Below are 19974 nucleotides of genomic sequence, written 5' to 3'. Positions count from 1 at the left end.
GGGCTCCTTCCCCTGGGCACCTTCCCCTGGGGCTCTATCCCCTGGGCTTCTTCCCCTGGGCTCCTTCCCCTGGGCTCCTTCCCCTGGGCTCCATCCCCTGGGCTCCTTCCCCTGGGCTCCTTCCCCTGGGCTCCATCCCCTGGGCTCCTTCCCCTGGGGCTCCTTCCCCTGGGCACCTTCCCCTGGGGCTCCTTCCCCTGGGGCTCCTTCCCCTGGGCTCCTTCCCCTGGGGCTCCTTCCCCTGGGGCTCCATCCCCTGGGGCACCTTCTCCTGGGGCTCCATCCCCTGGGCTCCTTCCCCTGGGCACCTTCCCCTGGGGCTCCTTCCCCTGGGGCTCCATCCCCTGGGGCACCTTCTCCTGGGGCACCTTCCCCTGGGCTCCTTCCCCTGGGGCTCCATCCCCTGGGGCACCTTCTCCTGGGGCACCTTCCCCTGGGCTCCATCCCCTGGGCACCTTCCCCTGGGCTCCTTCCCCTGGGGCTCCATCCCCTGGGCTCCTTCCCCTGGGCTCCTTCCCCTGGGCTCCTTCCCCTGGGGCTCCTTCCCCTGGGGCTCCATCCCCTGGGGCACCTTCTCCTGGGGCACCTTCCCCTGGGCTCCTTCCCCTGGGGCACCTTCCCCTGGGCACCTTCCCCTGGGCTCCTTCCCCTGGGGCTCCATCCCCTGGGGCACCTTCTCCTGGGCTCCTTCCCCTGGGCTCCATCCCCTGGGGCACCTTCCCCTGGGGCACCTTCCCCTGGGCACCTTCCCCTGGGCTCCTTCCCTGGAGCCCGGTGCCAGCCTGGGCCTCCCGCAGGTGTGGCAGTGTGGCGGCAGCATGGAGGTGCTGCCCTGCTCGCGCGTGGCGCACATCGAGCGCACCCGGAAGCCCTACAACAATGACATTGACTACTACGCCAAGCGCAACGCGCTGCGGGCAGCCGAGGTGTGGATGGACGACTTCAAGTCCCACGTCTACATGGCCTGGAACATCCCCATGACAGTGAGCCTGGTGGATGGGCGGGCGGGCACTCGAGGGCCAGGGGGAGGAAGCAGCAGAGCGGGGTCCCAGGGCCGAAGCCAGGCCAGCATCAGGCCCTGCGGCCATCCTCCAGGGCGCCTGTGGGAAGGGCCTCGTTCCTGTGCCCCAGCCCAGGTGGCCCAGCCCAGGTGGCCCAGCCCAGGTGGCCCAGCCCAGCCTTCTAGGGTAGAGAGTGTTCCCAGCCCAGGGGTCAGGGGACAAGGAGGTGGCGCTCTGCCCCGTCTCTGCTCAGCGCTGCAAGGTGGCCCCCTCTGAAACACTGAGCATACACCTGTCCACACCTAGCATCCCTGCCCACCTGCCCGCACCCCTGGCCCAGCCTCTGCCTGCCCAGGAAGCACCTGCCTCCCACAGTCCCCCAAGGAACCAGCCCAGTGCTGTTCTCCCATGGGGCCCCCAGCCAGCAGCCCAGTGTCGCTGGGAGATGGTGGCAGTGAGGAGCCATGGCCTGCTGAGGCCACCCAGACATGCCCTCCTGCCCAGCCATCACTGCCCATGGCCATTTCCAGCCCCAAAGATCAGGAAACCATCAGAACAGACCCCACATGGAAGAGACAAGGAGGGCCAGTCACCTGTGAGGCCTGTGGTCTGTGCCAGGCACTGGTGCAGAAAATGCAGTGGACAAGGTCCACCAGGTTGGGCGGGGACACAGAGCCACAGCTGAGCATGGGGGTCACCATGGCCTTCCACAGGAGGTGGCTCGTGCTCCCAAGAGGAGTGTGTCGTGCCCATCAGCTAGCCAGTGAGGGCCGAGGCCGGAGGGCAGGACTGTCCCAACCACACATGAGTGACAGACTCGAGCCCCAGCACCCAGCTTGAGTCCACCCTTGCCCTGACCTGCTGGTCCAGCAGGGGCCCGGGGGGCAGAGCTCCCAAGTCCACCCACCTACCTGCGGCCACTGCCTGCACAGAGCATGGTCTCACAGCGCCTCAGGTCCCTGACTCGCCAGGATGCTCCAGCTGGGCAGAGTGGCCAGCCCCAGCTCTGCAGCACAGGGCAGCTTGGAACTGGCCAAAGGCAGCTGTGTCCACCAGGGCTCAGCCACCTGGACATGGTGACCTTCCCTGTGGCTGCCCCATGTCCAGCTCACGCTGCCCTCCAACTCAGGACAGCTCAGCCATCTGGGAAGCCCAAGGCCAGGCCACCAGGACAGGGACCGGACAGAAGCAGGCTTGGTCCCCCTCCCAGAGCTGGGCCTCGGGTACAGGGTCCAGACGGCCAGGCTGGCACACAGAGCTGGACCTTCCATGGGTTCCGGGAGGGCAGGAGGCCAGGCCCAGACAAGGCTGCAGCGGGACTGCCCACAGGAAGGGGCCACCCTCTCCTGCCTCGCAGAACCCAGGGGTGGACTTCGGGGACGTGTCCGAGAGGCTGGCCCTGCGCCGGAGGCTGAAATGCCGCAGCTTCAAGTGGTACCTGGAGAACGTGTACCCCGAGATGAGGACGTACAACAACACCCTCACGTACGGAGAGGTACCGCCTGGCCCTCACCATGCCCCGGCTGCACCCCCTGCCCTGTGGGCATCCAGACACCAAGGGGCACGGGACCCTCGCACAAGCTCGGGCCACAGGAAACACATACACATGCTTTCATGAAGGAGCACACACACACGTAGAGAAACGTGTACATACATGTGCACACAGACATGCAGCACACGCACACGTGCACGGACACCTGCATTCACGTGTGTGCACAGGGTATACATTCACACGTCCATGCGCCTGTGTGTTCTGATGCCCGTGTGGGCAGGACAGTGTGTGCATGTTGTATGCATGCGTGCATGTGCCTGTGTACTTGTTTGTGTGTGCGTGAGTGCATTCACACATGTGTGTACTCATGCATGTGTGCACAAGCGTGTTGTGCAGCATGCCTACGTTCCCTTACTCACACGTGGACACATGCTGCATTCATGCATGTGCATAGACCCTTGAAGATGCACACTGAGTATGCACACACGCGTGTACGGTGCACACATGGATGTGTGCGTTTGCCGCTTCACGTGACACACACAGCTTCCCAGGCACGATGCACTCCAGCTGCGTGTGAACCTGTGTCCAGTGCCTCCCGTGCACAGAAGTGCACCGCTCCCGGTCCATGCCGGCACTGAGCGTGTGCACAGGAGTGCATGCACGCCCACACTGCATGGCCTGTCCATGCCACGCGCCTGCCACATGTGCCGTGGCACACGCACGCCCGCACAGGCTGAGTGCGGCCCCTCGTCCTGCTGGTTGCAGGGAGGTGCACTGCACCCCCACCCCCGTCTGTGCTGGTGGCAGGCAGAGCTTCCCACAGGGCCGGGCTCCCCCTCGCCCAGCTCCTCCCTGGGGAGGGAACTGCACCCTCTGGCCCTGGGCTAGCACCCTGGATGGGAGGAGAGCCGCCGGCCGGCAGTCCTGCTGCCCATCCCTCCTCGAACTCCTGGCCCGCCCCACATCAGACCCGGTCCCTCGGGCACAGAGCCTCGCTGGGGGCACTGGGTGTGGAAGGAGGTGGCAGGAGGCCACGTGTCTCCTGGCCTCTCCTGTGCTCTGTCCTGCCCACTGCTGTCCCTGCCCGTCCAGTTCACACTCCGCCCACCCCTGCTGTCCAGGTCAAACCCGCTGCACTGGGGGACCCGAAGCCTGGGTGTCTAGGGTACTCAGGTGCCAGGGCCGCGGTGGCTCTGCTGGGCGGGGTGGAGGCCGTCCTGGCTGGGGGTGTTCTGCAGGCTGGCTGCCAGCTGCCCACGTGTCCCTTCCTCCAGCTGGTCAGCCAGAGCCAGGTTGCCCGGACCCCCCGGCTCCAAGCCGGCACAGAGGAGCCCCTGCCTCCTCAGGAAGAGCTGTGGCCACACAGCACAGGGACATTCTGGGAAGCCAGGGGCACAGCCCACTCTGCTGACCAAGACCCACACTTCCATGGCGGGTCTGACTTCTGGGGGCTGGTCAGGTCTCCACCCAGCCTGAGGACTGTGCAGCAGGACCGTCCACGCTGCCCCAGAGAGCCGGCCAGCCAGGGCCACCTGGGCCCTCCCCCTGCCCTCCCCCTCCCCCCGCCCAGGCCCAGGCAGACCCCGCACCCTGGTGGTCCTGCATCCGGGGAGGACAGCGTCAGGCTTGGGCCTGTCCTGGGACAGCAGCTGCAGAGCGGCCCCCGTGGGGACAGGCGGGAGCTTCCTGCGGCCTGGCCTGCAGCCTTGGGACCCTCCTCAGGTGACCTGGGTTCCTCCTGTGGCCTTTGGTTGCAGGTGAGAAACAGCAAGGCCAGTGGCTACTGCCTGGACCAGGGGGCGGAAGACGATGACCGGGCCATCCTCTACCCCTGCCACGGCATGTCCTCCCAGGTAGGCTGCGTGGAGGCGGCAGGTGGGCGCTGCTCCCGGGCTGAGGGGCCCAGAGTGCTGCGTCCCCCGGGCCGCAGACGGGCACCCAGAGTGAGGCCTGGGCCGGGAGGGCCTGGGGCAGCCCTGTGCCCGTGTCCCCGTCAACACCGGGACAGCGATGGTGCTTCCTCAGCCTGGGCCACTCACGACCGGCCAGACCCCAGCCAGGGCCCAGTGACCCCAACCCAATAGCCCCGGGGGTCCCGGTCACAGGGTCCCCTCTGCCTGTGACCACGCGCCTGGGTCTCTGGTGCCGGAGTCGGGTGCCGCCCCACTGCTGGCCCCCCTGGTGTGACCCTCAGCCTCCCCGCCATGCTCACAGAGCCCCCGGGCGAGGCCAATGACCGCGGACCCCGCGGCCCCAGTGCTGGCGACCAGGGTGCCGTGGGCGAGGTGGCTCCCCTGGGGGCTCCCCGCTTGCCCTCTGGAGCCTTGACCGAGGTCCAGCAGCCTTCAGCCTGTGGCTTCAAGGGCAAAACAGGCCTCCAGGGAGGCCAGAGGAGGCTGCTGAGCAGGACACCTGTGGGCGACCCTCTGGCCAGCAGGCGCCAGAGGACCGCAGAAGGTGGCCCTAGGCCTGGCCCGGCCCCAGCAGCAGACCCCCGGCTGAGCACGGCCCTGTCCTCTGCCTTCCTGCTGCAGGCGGCGCCGGTGGCCTGGGGTGTTCAGGGGCAGGGCGTCCAGTGCCCGGAGAGGCGTGGGCTGAGCCCTCTGCCAGGAGGGGACAGAGGGGACGCCGGCGGAGGTCGGCTCCACTCCTGGAGGTGCGGGTAGACGGAGGCCTGGAGGGCGGCGGAGGTGACCGTGTGGTGCAGCCCCTCTGGAGAGCTGGACAGGGCTGCCCACGTCCTCCTCCGCAAACTGACCCATCTGTTGAGTCACTCGCGACCCAAGTTCCCTGAGGGGCTGCAGGACGCCAGGAAGAGCTCAGCTGGGCCCAGAGCCCCTCAGCTGCTCCGGGACGCAGGACCCCCCCCACTGTTCCGGGCCACTCCAGTCCTCAGCCCCGGGCCTGGGCCGGCCTCCCCTGCCAGCCCTGCACGGCCAGCTCTCCTGTCCCCGTGGCCCTCACCAGACTGGCGGGTGGCCTGCCTCAGAAGTCGAAAGACTGCGCCGGCTCCAAGGTCCAGGAGGAGAGGACAAAGGAGAGGCCAAGGTCACGTGCCACCCGGACACGTCGGCAGGAGCAGCGGGTGCAAGATGGCCCGAGCGCTGTGCTGTGCCAGTGTGAGAAGCAGTGAGACCAGGCGGCGCACTTCACCCACGCCCACGTGCCCGCAGCCATGGCCCTTCACAGGCGTCTCATCTGATCGCTCGCGGGCCGTGTGCACTGCTGTCATAACCGCCTGCTTACTGAAGAGGACCCTGAGGCTCAGAGAGGTCAAGTGGCTTGCCTCAGGTCACACAGTATTTCTGCTTGTATACCTTGACTTCCATGCTGAACGTGCAGCTGTTCCTCTGCCTTCACGCAGGACACCAGCACTGGGGGTGTCTTGCTATGCAAAAACAACGTGAGCTGGGACCCCGTGTGCGAGGACAAGGAGCCACCTTCACCCGGACGTAACTGTCTGTCCCAAGCAGTGAGCCCGCTGGAGCTGCATGAGGCCTCTGTCTCCCAAGTCCACACCTGGGCCCAGGCGTCCAGCCCCAGGGGTCAGGGCTCTGAGCAGAGTCCCCAGAAGGAGGCCCACGGTGGGTCCTACGGCAGGACTGTGGGGAAGGCTCAGGGTGTGTCCCCGGAGGCCAGGCAGCCTGGGCCCAGCCAGGGCTCCTCCCGCACCCCTCCTCCTGCCGGACCCACTGGAGAAGCAACTCTCTCGCCCTGTCCTCCTCCCCGCCGTGTGGGGCCAAGAAGCAGGGAGGAGGGGTCTGTCACTGGACCTACGTCCTCCCAGCCACCAGCCCAGGCCTTCTGGGGTGTCCTGAGGTCACCATCCAGGGGTGCTGGGTTCATTGTCTCCATTCAGCCAAGAATCCAAGAGCAGGACAGAGACAGCAAGCAAGCAGCGGGTGTGTGGCACAGCAGTGGAGATCCAGGCAGACTTCTCTGAGGAGAAGGGCGGAGTCGGGAGTCCGAGGGGAGCCCTGGCCTGCTCTCCCCTGGTCTCTGGACCCCCCTCCACTCCTGGTCTCCCCGCCGTCCGTGCGCTCCTCACTGTTACCGATCGGTGCCCCCGGGCTCCAAGCGTCTGTTTTGGTTTTCCTGTCGGGGCCCCCTTTACGGAAGGGTCTGTCTGCTGGGGTCCGGCTCCTGTCCAGAGTGCGCTCACCAAGAGACCCTCTGCACGCTCCTGTTCTGGCCCTGCCCCAGCCCCTGCCTGGCCATCCTGCCTGGCCATCCTGCCTGGCTGCCGAGGCCCTTCTGCACCTCCCTCAGGGAACCCCAGGAGAGCCTGGCAATGCTGCTCACCCGACTTGGCTCCGGGAGGTTGGGGAGGTGTCCCCCGGGAGGGGCTGGCTGGACCCCACGGGGCGGCTCCAGCACCCTGGCCACAAGCACGGGCCCCGGGAGCCCCTCACCTCTCCGGCCTGAGCCAGCCACAGATGGCCTGGACTCCCCAGGCCTGGCCATGCCCCAGCCCCTCCCCCGTGTCCAGCTGTGCTGGGTCCCAAAAGCTGACATCCGGGGGCCTCCTCCCCAGCAGAGGGGGCCCTGCAGTCACCTCACGGCCACCACCGTGTCCCCAGGTGGGGCCCCAGACCAGACGCCAAGGGCCGCTGTCCGCAGGCCCAGGGGCCTGGACGCTGGCCCACGGCTCTGCCTGTCCCCCAGCTGGTGCGGTACAGTGCTGATGGCCTCCTGCAGCTGGGCCCCCTGGGCTCCACGGCCTTCCTGCCCGACTCCAAGTGCCTGGTGGACGACGGCCAGGGACGCACGCCCACTCTGAAGAGGTGCGAGGATGTGGCCAGACCCGCCCAGCGGCTGTGGGACTTCACCCAGGTCAGTGGCTGCGCAGACCCAGGCCTATGTGCTGCCCAGGCTCCTGCGGTGGGAACCAGGCAGCATGGCAAGGGCCCTGGATCAGCTGCTGTCATAGAGCCCCAGGTACAGAGAGCACCCAGGGTCACACAGCAAGAGAGGAGTCAGAGAGCAGCTCTGCCTACTGCCCAGGTTCCCAGGCCCCCAGGGACAGGAAGGAAGACCAGGCAGAGGGATCCGGAGTGACTCGTCTTGGCTGCTGGTCACAGAGCTCCGTGGAATAGGCACCCACCCGCGTCCCCGCGGGCCATGCCTCCAAGTCTGACACACCCGAGCCCCCAAAAAGGAGCTGCCCCTCCCCTCAACTCCCGCCCCACGGTCTCTGAGCCCCGGCCTGCTCAGCCCCCGCCACACACCCCGCCTGTGGGCCTGCCTCCCAGCCCAGCTCTGGGGCAGCAGGAAGCGTCCTCTGAGCCCCTGCTGACCCCCCGCCTCCTGCAGGGACATGCAGGGACCAGCACCTCTGTTCCCACTGGGCACAGACCCCATGATGGTCTGGGCGGCTCTGCTGTCCCCACAGGGGCCTGGGGTCTACGGCTGGGGAGGCGCCGTCACTGCTGCCTGCTGAGACCAGCGGGGTCAAAGGTCCCAGAGGCCTGGGTTGGGTGGCAGTGGGGCCAGTGAGGGACCTACTGCAGCTGCCTTTGGGGTGGCTGGGTGGGGCCAGGGCCTTGGGCTTGGGGCCCTGGACCTTTCCTCGTGCCCCTCTGACCCCAGAAGACAGCAGGGCAGGCTGGCAGAGTGGCTGCCTGGGATGCAGGTGGCAGATGGGGCCAGGGTCCCTGGGGCTTCCTGGCGGCCATGCAGGGACCAGCGTGGGCGGAGGCCACCCCTCTTCCTGGGAGCCCAGTCTGACTCGGCTCCCCCACAGAGCGGCCCCATCGTGAGCCGGGACACGGGCCGGTGCCTGGAGGTGGAGACGTCCAAAGACGCCAGCTTCGGGCTCCGACTGGTGGTGCAGAGGTGCTCAGGGCAGAAGTGGATGATCAGGAACTGGGTCAAGCACGGCCGGCACTGACCCTGGCCTCCAGAGCCACTGCCCTGGATGTGGACGCTCTCGGACCTCGGGGAGCCCCAGCGAGACCGGCAGGAGCGGACTGCCTCCACGCCACCCGCAGCCCGGGCAGGCTGGGCCGCGCATGGGACGGGAAGGCTGGCGCCTGCAGCCACAGCCACCGTGTCAGGAACAGGCCCTCCCAGGACCGGCAGCTCTGCCCGAGGGAGGGCATCCGAGGACGGGGACGCCCACGCGAATCACGTGCCTTTCTGCAGCCATCCTCCTCGGGCTGCCGGGACAGCCAGTTCTCCTGCATGTGCCGAAGCCCTCACACCCGCGGGAGGACAGCCTGCGGCCCAGGACGGCACCGCCCTCCCGCACACGCTGTCCTGAGCAGCCTGAGGCCCCGGCCGGGCTGCCCCTCGCCTGCCCACTCCATCCAGCTCTCCATCATCCAAGGCAAAGCCAGAGGGCAGTTCCTGGAGATCCAGGAAGAAGCCAGACGGGGAAACCCACAGCTGCCCTGGTCCCAGACGCGGTAGCCGCCAGGCCTAGGAGTCCGCTCCCGTGCTCAGCAGAGACCTGGGAGGAACCAGCAACAGCAGCCAGCTGCCACCCGTCTCGGGAGCTGGAGAAGGCCACTGCAGGCAGGGGCCCCGTGCCTGCTGTCCCTCGCCAGCCCAGGTCCCGCTGCTCTGTGGCTCTGCACCCTCCGTGGCAGGGTCAGCAAAGGAAGTCCTGGCCCCTCGCCTGTTTTTATAAATAAAGTTTTATCGGCACACAGCCACACCCAGCTCTCGTCTTGTCTGTGGCCCCACTGTGGGGCTGCGGGTGCAGAGCGGAGGCCTGCCCGAGCCAGGATGCACCATCTCCTGTCCTGGAGGGCCACCTCCGCCTCCTGGACGGCTGAGGGTTGGGGCAGACGGGGAGGCGGCCAGACTCCACCTCAGCCACAGAGCCGCCAGCGGCTGGGAAATGCAGTTTTGTTGGGCAGCTGTGTGTTCAGCTGTCATCCAGGGCCTCTGCATTACAGGAGGGAGAGTGGACGGTCAGTTCTGGCCTCTCTGCCACTAGCCAGATGTGAAGCAGAAATCCCCTGCACAGGTTTCAGGGCGGCGTCCCCACAGCCCCGATCCCACCATGCCGAACCCCTCCATGCGGGTCGCTGATGCTCAGGACTGTGGTCACACACACTAGAGCACCAACCAGGGAGGGCGCGTGCCTGGGCTGGGCCCCAGATGGCCATGCTCACCCCTGCCTGCCGACACCCAGGTGCCCTCCCTCCCCAGCAGAGCCTGCAGACCCCTTTGCTGGCCTCTCAGGGAGAGACCTGTCTGCCCGGTGGCTTCCCGTGTCCCCTGCCATGGGGCAGCCTGGAGAGTGGCTGGTGTCCCTCTCTGGACCTCAGATGGAGAGGGTGGAAGACGGGCCTTCACACGGCCCGCCCTCCTGGCCACAGCCAGGGACGTGGCCCAGGGGCGGCTAGCAGAGAGCAGCAGAGCCTCCCCGTCTCTCCCTCACCCTGTGGATGGCAGGTCCCCAGGAGAAATCCCCCAAGACCAGCAGGCAGCAGCGGCCAAAGCCCCAGCAGAAACGCCAGAGCCAAGATGAGCAGGTGCCCGAGCGCAGGCCTCCAGAGGCCCCGTCCAGGGCTCAGAGGAGCCCTCCTGGTCCAGCCTTCCCTTGGCTGGGGAGGCACAGGGGAACGCCAGCCGCTCAGAAGGCCCGAGCACGGCTGACTGAGGGCCGGCTCTGAGGTCCCCGGAGCCCAGAAGTTTCCCAATGAGCTGGTGCAAGGCGCCTGCCTGCAGTGCACATGGAGGCCTCCCAGGGTCCACCACTGGACTCGTCACCGTGCAGGCAAGGCGATGGGGCACCAGGCTGCAGACTCGGGAGCTCAGGAACCATTGGCAAACCTCACGTCCCGGGGCGGTCCTCCCCCGGTCCTCCCTGCAATCCTCCCCCAGTCCTCCCCATGGTCTTCCCCCTATCTTCCCTGCAATCCTCCCCCAGTCCTTCCCTTGGTGCTCCCCCAGTCCTCCCTTTGGTCCTCCCCTCAATCCTCCCTGTAGTCCTCCCCATGGTCCTCCCCAAGAGCAGGAGGGAGGAGGGGAGGAGGGAGAGAGTAGGTAGGAGGGGAGGAGGGAAAGAAGATGAGGAGGAGGGAGAGGAGGAAGAGGAGGAGGAGGAAGAGAGGAGGGAGAGAGGAAGAGGAGGAGGAGGGGAGGAGGGAGGGGAGGAGGAGAGGAGGAGGGAGGAGGAGGAGGAGGGTAGGAGAGGAAGCGGGCAGGGTGGGCGTGGGATCCTAGTGGGTGGCGAGGTCCTTCTTCGTGGCTCTGCCAAGCTGAGAACTGCACACCGTCCTCAGGGTGAGGCCGAGGGGGCATCTGGGATGACCACAGGCCTTCTGGGCAGGTCCAGCATCACAGCCAGGTCTAGGTGACCCTGACCACGCCCCAGGCTGCTGCTGCCGAGCACTTCTTTCCTTTTTAAAGGACCGTCTGTTTTCAAGGGCAATGGTGCAAGCAGCAGAGCGGGATAAAACCCGATAGGTGCCTGTTTCTTCCGCTGACCCCACAGAAGGCCTCCTCTGCGGGAGGACCTGTTTGTTACTGGCTCCTCTGCGGCCAGGCCTGGGCGCTGCTGAGGCCAGAGAAGAGACGCTGCGGTAGGAGGCGGCAGGCGGGCTCCTCCCGTGTGCTCTGGGGAGGCCACGGGCATCCGAATTCACTTTGCCTGAGAGAAACGTGCGCGGCGCTGATGAACCCTCATCCATGGCCCAGGCTGCGGAGCGACCCCAGGGAGGCCGCGCAGTGGGCCTGATGGGGCCGGAGCTCCGCTTGGCGGGGCTCACCAGAGACCCTGGAGCAGTGCATCTCCCTGGTCCAGAGTCCAGAGGCCAGGGTTGGGCACTGCTTGCAGGCTAGTGGCCTGGTCCTGGCGGTGCCAGGAGGGAGCAGAGGAGAGGGGGAGACGGGCACCTGCCCGAGCTTGCTGAGGACGGGGATCCCGCTGCACCCCTGGCGGTTCCCACCGGGGTTTTGATTTGCTTCTTGGCCTGTTTCCTGGATTTTCTGCAAAGGCATTTGCCTGTGAAGAGCAACATCTGCTCTCTCCCTCCCGCCTCAGGGTGTGCTCCCAGGTGCTGGGGACCCTGCCGAGGGATCGTGGGGACGTTCTCAGACATCAGGGCCACCTTGTGGGCGAGGACACGGAGCAGGGACAGACGGGCAGCAGGCCCTCCGTGTCGTGGGCCCTGGGTGCTCATGCATGGCTGCCGGCGAGCATCTCGAACCCTGGGCAGGGCCTGCCGTGGGGAGCCGGGTGGTCTGGTGGGTGCCAGAGGCACGGATGGAGGGGACCGGAGCCCCCACGCAGGAGGGTGGCACAGGCGGGCTGGGGGCCTGGTGTCTGGGGACAGCAGAGGTGAAACTGCCGAGGAGAGTGGCCCCGGGAAGCCCAGGAGGCCAAGGACCCAGCCACACACACGACCACCCAAGTCCCTGTGCACGGCCAGTAGCTAGAGCGGGGCCAGCTGGCCAGCAGGCAAGCACTGAGTGTGCACCTGCCGTGTGCCAGCGGGGGGCCAGGGACCATGTCCACGGCAGCCTTCTGAGGCCATTGGCCCCCACCCTGCACCCTAAACCCCACCGAGTGCTGCTTCCTGGAGGTTCTGCCTTCCCAAAGCAGGCCGAGCACCTCGGACCCACGGGAGGGTCACTGCAGACGGGCCTGTGTCCCCCACGGGAGGGTCACTGCAGACGGGCTTCCTGTGTCCCGCATGGTGCCTGGGAAGTCCACAGTGAGCCCCAGGTCAGGAAACAGAAGACTCTGGATCCCGCGGCCAGGTGCGTGTCCCACCCGCTGGACTTGCTGACCGCAGCAGAAGCAGGCAGGTCCTCCCACAGTGTCCCCAGGGTGGAGTGGCTCTGCAGCTCGATGAAGAGAAAGCAGCATCTTCTCCTGCCACACCCCTTGTCCCCTGCAGCAGGGGACTGGAGTGGGGACACAGCCGGTCAGGCCCAGCATCACGCCCAGCAGGCACGGGCAGCCCCGGGTCACAAGAAAATAGCTGAGCCCAGAGCTCAGCCTCAGAGACCCCAACTCAGTCGGCTGTGGGAGAGCGGAGGCCAGGCCCCACAGTCCCATGCAGCCGGGGACGCCAGGCAGGTAGGTGACCAGTGAGGCCCTGTGGACCCGAAGCAAGCCCGCACCTCAGTCAGGGCTCCAGGGGAGGCCCAAGGCCAGCCTCTCCAGCAGGAAGGGATGAAACAGGACCCTTCGGGACCACAGAGGAGCCAGGAGTGAACACCTGGGAGCCCCTGCCGTGCAGGACAGCTCAGCTGGCCTGCAGCCACCACACCACGGTCACAACTTCACGGCAGCTGGAACCGCCAGGGACACGTCCTGCCTGCCAGCCAGCCTCGCCTCTGAGACTCCACAGCTACTGCTTCTATTTTTGCAGCCTGGGTCCTGAACCCAGGGAGCTCAGCCACCCAGCCGCCACCCGCCCTTTCTTTTTTATGTTACTTTTTGGGATAGGGTTTCGCTAAGTTGCTGAGGCTGGCCTCGTTTGTGACCCTCCTGCCTCAGTCTCCTGAGGTGCTGGGATCACAGGTTGGTGCAGTTGCTTCTTGCCACCTTGAGAACCTCACACCAGGGTTGCTGCTTTGCAGGGGTGCAGGCTGCAGACCCCAAGCAGACGGGCGAGCACAGAGGGACAGCAGTGCTGGTCACACCTGGCACCCAGCCCAGAGCCCAGGACCTTTGTGAGCAGTTCTGTAGGCCAGGCATCCTGAACCCACCTGCGGGCAGCACCAGGCTCCTCCAAGGGCCCCGGGAGACCTGCTGCCACTCTGCTCCCGGGTGTGGGCTGGCAGTGGCCGTGGCTGCTTGGCCCCTCCACAGCCTCTGCGTCTCCTCTGTGCCTTGCGTCCTCTGCCTCCCCTGAGGACACTGATCCAGCCCTTGAACCTCGTTTTGACATGAGAGGTGCGAATGGCATCGATGGCCTGGTGGCCCCCGAGGGTCTGGCTGGACGTGACTTGTCGGGCGATCATCAGGGATGCCCCCTGCTGTGGACGGGCTGGGAGCATCCCTGAGCGGCTCCCAGACCTGCGGGTGAGTGACCAGAGCAAGTCCCAGGCCACCAAGACCCAAGGAGTGGGACACAACACAGGTCGGGGCGGGGCTCTGCACGATCACAATTTCAGACTGTGGACAGGGGAGGAGGCCTCCCTGGGGCCACCCTGACCACCAGCCCTGCAGGCTGCCTCTGGCCTGGGACTCCATCCCTCACACCCAGGGAACCCACCACCCTGCTCTGGAGGCCAGTGTCCTCCGACTATGGCACTAAGCAGCCCAGGATCTGCTGACAAGCCGAGCCCCATGTGTCCTGCCCGGGGGCCCTGCCCCAGTGGTGCCGGGCTCACAAGAATGGCTGCCTTGGCAACAGGGGAGACCAGCTCCCTGCAGGGTGGGGAGGGAGAGGCTGCGGCACCGTGCCCTGCTGCCAGAGGCAGGGAACCTCCCCGTGAACAGGCATCAGGGTCTCCGCCAGGCAGGGGAGGCCGCTGGAACTCGGGCTCGCGAAGGCGAGGAGGAGGCCCAGAGCCCTGGGCCTCAAAAGTTGAGAGGCATTTTGGGAAACCGACCCCGCGTCCACCTGGGCTTGCAGTGGCCCCGGGGTGAGGCGCCGACGCCTGGGCACCGGCCCTGAGAGGCGAAGGGAGAGGAGCCTCCAGGAGCCCCAGCTGCAGGGCCCCTGAAAAGCTGCCACGCGTGGCCGCGCCGCAGAGGCGCCCGGTGGCCTCCCCCGGATGAGAAGGGCCTCCCCATGGCTGCTGGTCCTGATGAGGCTCCTGGTGAACTGCCGGGAAGTCAGAGCAGCCCGAGGGCACTTCTGCTTGCTCTTCTGAGTGCCCGATAGTCATTTTTAAATTAAATTAAATGGCTTATCTGTGCCGACAAGTCGACAGAGGCGCCTCCTGGTGACACGCCGCGGCCTCCGGGGTCTCCAGGGGGTGCACTTCAAAGGCAGCCTCCCGTCTCCCTCAAAGATCCCAGCTCAGCGTCCGGGGTGAACGGCCCTGGGCGAGGGTCCCGCCCAGCAGCCTCCGCAGGCCAGCCTCTGGCCCTCCCCGCTCCTCACACGTGCCCTCAGCTGCAGCAGGAGGGAGGACAGCCCGCTGGAGGAACCAGGCCACACACCAGGTGGCCGCCAAACAGGAGCTCCCCAGAGCAGCCTCCCAGAGACCTGGGACCACACAGCGTCCACAGCAGGCTGGCTCCCGGGTGCTCAACTGATCAGCCGCTGGCTGGTGCCACCCTCCCCAGCTCAGGGGATGGAGTGTTAAAAGCTCTCAAACCAGAAGTGCTGGCTCGCAAAGCTGGAAGGGCCGGGCCCCGGGAGCAGCCCTGCGTCCTGCTCCACGGGCACCCTTAGCAGGCAGGAAGTGCGCATGGCCACTAGCACCCAGGCCCAGCAAGCAGTCCAGCCCCAGCCCGCTCTCAGCTGCTACCTGCAGTGCCACAGCCATGGCACCCGAGGTCACCTGGGGCGTAGGCTGGCGGGGAAGGGGAGGGGGGCAGGAATGGCCACCACCCAACTGCCACCGGAGACTTGGGCTCCGGGGACTCGGGGACATCTGGCTGGGACCACGACCTGCTGCCCACACAGGCATCCCAGTCCCTGGCCATGTGGAGCCCACTTCCTGTCCCCTGGAGCCTCCTGAGCCACTGAGAGCTCGAGTCCAGGGCCGGCAGTCCAGACTCCCAGTGCACTGTGCCCACAGGCGGCAGGCTGGGCAGACGGGCCTGGGTCCCCACAGGACACGGGCCGCCCACCCCAGAGTCCCCCACGACTGCCCCATGAACAGCGGCTGAGAGACAAATAGGCACAAGACCATGGTGGACCTGAGGAACTCAGAGCAGGAGGCGGAGCCAGACACCCAGGCGGGAGTGCAGCAAGCCCCGGGCTCCGGGCGGGCCCCAGGCGTGCGCCCCCGGACACGCACCAGCTGGACACCCAGGCCGCGCTTCGGAGGCTGCAATTCCACTTGCCCGATTTTCTTCCCCAAACTGGGCCCCTGGATTTAACGTGGGGACCCTGGGACACAGCCAGCCGGCTCCATCCCCAGGGCCCAGAGGACACAAGGGAACCGGGAAGATGAGGGTCAGAGCCCTGAGCAAGACGCAGCCGGCTGGTTCCAGCGCTGCCAGGGCCGCGCCCGCCTGCTTGTGGCAGCCTGGCTCCCGCGGGCCTCGCCTCTGCTCTGAGGCTGTGCGGGGCACAGGCACCGGGGAAGCCAGGACTCTCTGTTGCACCCCTGCGGCTCCTGTGCCAGTCCGAAGTCACGGCGAGATGCTGGAGCCAGGGAGGGTTTGGCCCACGTTTCCGAGTGCGAAGCTCGGGCTCCAGGAAGGCCGACTTTGACGAGAACGTCACAAGGCAGGTTGTGTGTTGTGCAGGAAACTGTGTGCACATCCAGGAGGAGGCCGGGGACGCGGGCTGTGTGCCACACTGGTCCTGGGTCACTAGTGACTGTTTAAAGGTTTTTATCTCTTACTTTTGCTTCTGCTTTATCTGTAATAAAAAAAAAATAGTCTCTCATTTTCCCATAACGTGACTGTCATTGTGATCAATAACCACAGAGTAGTATTATGTTAGTCATTAAGAAACAAGGTCTTGGTCACGACCATAGTTGCTGTAGTTACTCTAGCAGAGAACCTCTTCTATGATGAGAGACGTTTTGGTGGGTGCTGGGAAAGGAAGCCTGGGCGCGCCACCCCTGAGCCGGGTCCCCAGCCCTTTTTATTTTTTATTCTGAGACAGGGTCTTGCTAAGTCACTCGCTGAGGCTGCCTTTGAACTTGTGATCCTCCTGCTTCAGCCGCTCAGGGTGTATCACCGCTCCTGGCTGAAAAACTACCGTGTTTAAATCAGGAGTAAGGGGAGTGGGTCCGGGAATCTCTGTTCTGCTGAAGTCTGGGCCCTTGGGCGGCAGGGGGCCCAGGGGACCGTCCTGCCTCCCTGAAAGATGCCCCTCGCCTGCAGTCCAGGGCATGCCCACCGCAGGGCCCTCTGCTCAGAGAGGACAGACCTGCCCGCCTGCAGCTAGAGCTGAAGAACAGGGACGCCAGGGCATTGGCCCGCTCCTGCTCCCAGCCCCACAGTCCCAGCCCCTTCTGGAAACCGCTGACTTAATTTCCTGTCAGTCCCAGAAGGTGAACTGCAGTTGCCTTGGGAAACGCTAGCCTCACCCACAATAAGAGAGGTCTGCCCGCAGGCGCCAGGCCCGGAACCGCCTCTCCATGTGCGCTCCTGCCCAGGCACGGAGGCAGGGGTGCAACCCAGGGCACACCTGCGCTTTGGGTGGGAACCCGCCCCCGTGGGGCCTCTGCAGGTGTGAAATGGGGAGACCGTGTGAACAGCCCGGTGGGCCCTGAGTCTGTCCACCAGGGTCCTCATCCAAGAAGGCTAGGGGCTCGTGGTCTCATGGAAACAGAGGTTGGAAAAAGAGGCTGGAGGCCAGAGTGTGGCAGCCCCAGAAGCAGGAAAGTGGAGGGTGGATTCTCCCCCGGAGGCTCAGAGGAACCAGCAACACAGCCCCTGGAACGGCAAGAGCCAGCTGAGGAGCTCAAAGCCACCCAGCTGCTCCAGGGGGCGGGAAGCAGCACAGGGTGGGGCCTCAGGGAGGGCTGCTGTGGAGACGGCCAGGGAAAGGCCCTCTGAGGAGGCCTCCCGACAGCCCAGGCACCGAGCCGGCAGCTGGCTGGGGTGTGCCAGGCAGAGGCGGCCCTGCAGAGGGCCGTGGCTTCTCCCCTCCTCCCGGCCCCTGGGTCCCGCACCCTCCCCTCCACCCTCACGTGTGAGCGGCTTCCTAGATCCCTGCTTCCACCTGGACCCGGGGCACGGGCAGGCAGGTGTCCCCACAAACACCAGTTGGCCCAGAAGTGCCAGGGCTCCTCAGGGACAAGGTGAGCTGGTTGCCACGGACCACCTCAGACAGCAAGGACAATGCGGGAGGACACGGCCAGAAAGGGTGGGCACGTCTCAGTCCATAGGATCCGCAAGTCCACGAAGGGAGGTCAGAGCTGGAGGATCAGCTGTGCAACCTCCACCTTCAAGGCCACCCAGGCGAGGCCCTGCGTGCAGATTCAGCGAGGATGGTGGCTGAGGGCAGGATATGCGGGCCTCCAAGCCTCACCCACGGGTGGCTTCTTAGTGCCAAAGGGCGGCCCCTGTATGGTGGAGAAACCAGTCACTCCCATGACCAGTCTTGCCACTGCCAATAATGGGACACACAAGTGTCTCTCCTCCAGGCAGGCGTCCTCAGCAGTGCACCCACGGGGGCACCTCGGAGGCCACCCACGGACCATCCTTGGGTGGCCCGGGCCAGCCGCTGACCTCTCTGGGCCCTGGCTTCCTCCTCTACAACGTGCTGGGTCTGCCTGGGGAGCTTCTGGTGGGGCCAGGCGAGGGACGCAGGGTGTGGACGCTCGCTCGCCCTTCTTGCAGAGACCCAGGCTGAGAGTTGGCCAGGCACCATCCATCAGGTCCCCGCCTGGCAGCTCAGAGCGGCCTGGGCCGCACGAGGACGAGACTCCAGGCTGAAAGCGCCACAGCGCTGTGCTGGGGAAAGGATGGGACAGCCCGCCTTGGGCAGGGTGTGGCTCCCTGGACGGAGGCAGGAGTGGAAGACAGCCTCGTCCCCTCTGCACAGGGAGCCACAGCCACTCCTCCACCGCAGGTGACAAGCGGAGACAGGGTGTGGCTGCTGCTCCAAGTCAGGCACCTGAAGAGCCACCCAGCCCAGATCAGAGCAGCCCTGGTGGGTCTCCGATCTGGACCTGCCCCCACCCCAGGAGGTCTGCACAGGATGCGTGGGTGTGGCCTCCTAGAGACCGGCCCAGAGCAGCTGGGCAATGACCGCCCGACGTGATTTCCAGGCCTGGGGAGGAGGCTCCACGCCCGTAGCCCCAGGACCCTCCCTCCCAGCTGATGTCTCCCAGAGCCACGCCTCTGCCTCACCCAGCACCCAGGGCCTCCCCTGCCACCATCCCAGCCTGACACCACAGGGCATGCTGGCCCCTGGGGAGAAGCTGTGCATAGCAGTGCCGGGGGCAGGAGAGAGTGCAGAGGGGCAGCAGGGCCAGAGCGCAGGCCGCACCGCCTTCCACAGTGGATTCCCTGGGCAAAGCCCTGGCACTCACCGTGGCCAGGCAGCCCAACCCAGGTCCCCAGGAGAGGCGAGGCCACACTCCGGCCCACACAGGCCTGTCCTGCAGAGTGCCCATGGTTCCACTGAGGAGGACAAGACCTGCTCGTGGCTCACAGCCTCCTCGGGGGCCACAGCAGTGCCCAGCGGAGGCCTGGGGGCCCAGGGCCAGGGCTCCTGCCTCTGCTATGCTGAGGCGTCCTCCCGAGCTGGCTGCCCCTCTCCAGTCACCGTGCCCAGGGGGCTCGCCTTCCTACACAGCTCAGCTGTGCTCACTCGCTCCCCATGTCACCGTGCCAGTGAAATACAGACTGTGTGCTTCTGACAAGCCCCGCGGTGTGGCCCCCCACAGAGCCCGTCACCTTCCTGTCCCTGTGTTGGGTCCAGCTTGATGTCTCACATCGCAGGTAGAGGCACCAAGATGGAACTGAACACCACAGACCTGAGGCCTGCCAGAGCGAAACCACAGCAGACCAGAATGTTCTCTTCTCACCTCCCTCCCTGCATGATCCCTGAGGGACCTGGGAACCTCCAGCTAGATCCCAAGGCCCTTGGCCATGGAGCCGCAAGGCCGAGCTCTCGGCAAAGAATCCCCCTCCCACCGCCAAACCACTAGGGTCCACTTCCTGCAGCTACAACAGAACACCCGAGACCAGGCATTCCATTCTCAGTCTGGAGGCCAGCAAGTTCAAGGGCAGAGACACACACGTGGACACCTGGGCAGGACACAGCGATGCACAGACGCACGGAAGTGAAGGATGCACACACGTGGACACCTCAATGATGCAGCGGAGCACAGAAGCTCGCGACGCAGCGGCGTGCGTGGACGGGGCGGGGGTGAACGCGCCGTGGCGCGGCGGACAAGAGGGACGTGCCTCTACGGAGCCAGACACACCTAAAGGCGCACATGGGCACGCGGCGCCAAGGACTGAAGGACCGAGCGGAGACCGATGCTGCACACGGGCGTGACACACGATGCAGACGTGACAGGCTGGTGGCCGATGGACGAGGCGGGGTGGTGGTGAGGGGCAGGTGACAGAGGACGGCCAGCACTGGAGGGCAGACTTGAGCCCAGTGAGGACGAAGGCCGCACGGCCAGGGGGGACACAATGAAGTCACTGAGGTCAGACGAGCTGCCTCAGGGCCACAGGGATCCGCAGCCCCAGAGCCGTTTTCCCAGTTGGACGGGTCGGGTCGCAGCGCAGCAGCTGGCCGCCCGCTCTGAGGGGTGCCCTTATTCCTGGATCCTCTGGCTCTGCGCGGGCGCGGCTGTCCACACAGCGTCTTCTGAGAGCGGGAGGCGGCTCCCGCATCAACTGTGTCCCGAGCAAACACCGTGCACAGGCCTCGACCCCTGGCTCTGCAATCTGCAATTGGCTGCTGATCTTTGGAT

General features: G+C 66.1%; 1 protein-coding gene across 1 annotated transcript in view; it reads left to right on the top strand.

Moving 5' to 3' along the window:
* GALNT9 (polypeptide N-acetylgalactosaminyltransferase 9) overlaps window positions 1-8702 on the top strand; it is a 75710-nt gene extending 67008 nt beyond the window's left edge. The window contains exons 7-11 of the mRNA XM_079151604.1: window positions 798-983; window positions 2359-2496; window positions 4251-4346; window positions 7159-7326; window positions 8237-8702. Of these exons, the coding sequence (XP_079007730.1) occupies window positions 798-983; window positions 2359-2496; window positions 4251-4346; window positions 7159-7326; window positions 8237-8383 (735 nt within the window). The 3' untranslated portion in view covers window positions 8384-8702. The remainder of the gene's footprint in view (window positions 1-797; window positions 984-2358; window positions 2497-4250; window positions 4347-7158; window positions 7327-8236) is intronic.
* Window positions 8703-19974: the final 11272 nt, after the last annotated feature.

Source organism: Sciurus vulgaris (assembly GCF_902686455.1).
Source record: "Sciurus vulgaris genome assembly, chromosome: 8".
NCBI lineage: Eukaryota > Metazoa > Chordata > Mammalia > Rodentia > Sciuridae > Sciurus > Sciurus vulgaris.
The sequence above is the reverse complement of the archived record's forward strand: the minus strand, read 5'-3'. Positions and strand labels throughout refer to the sequence as shown.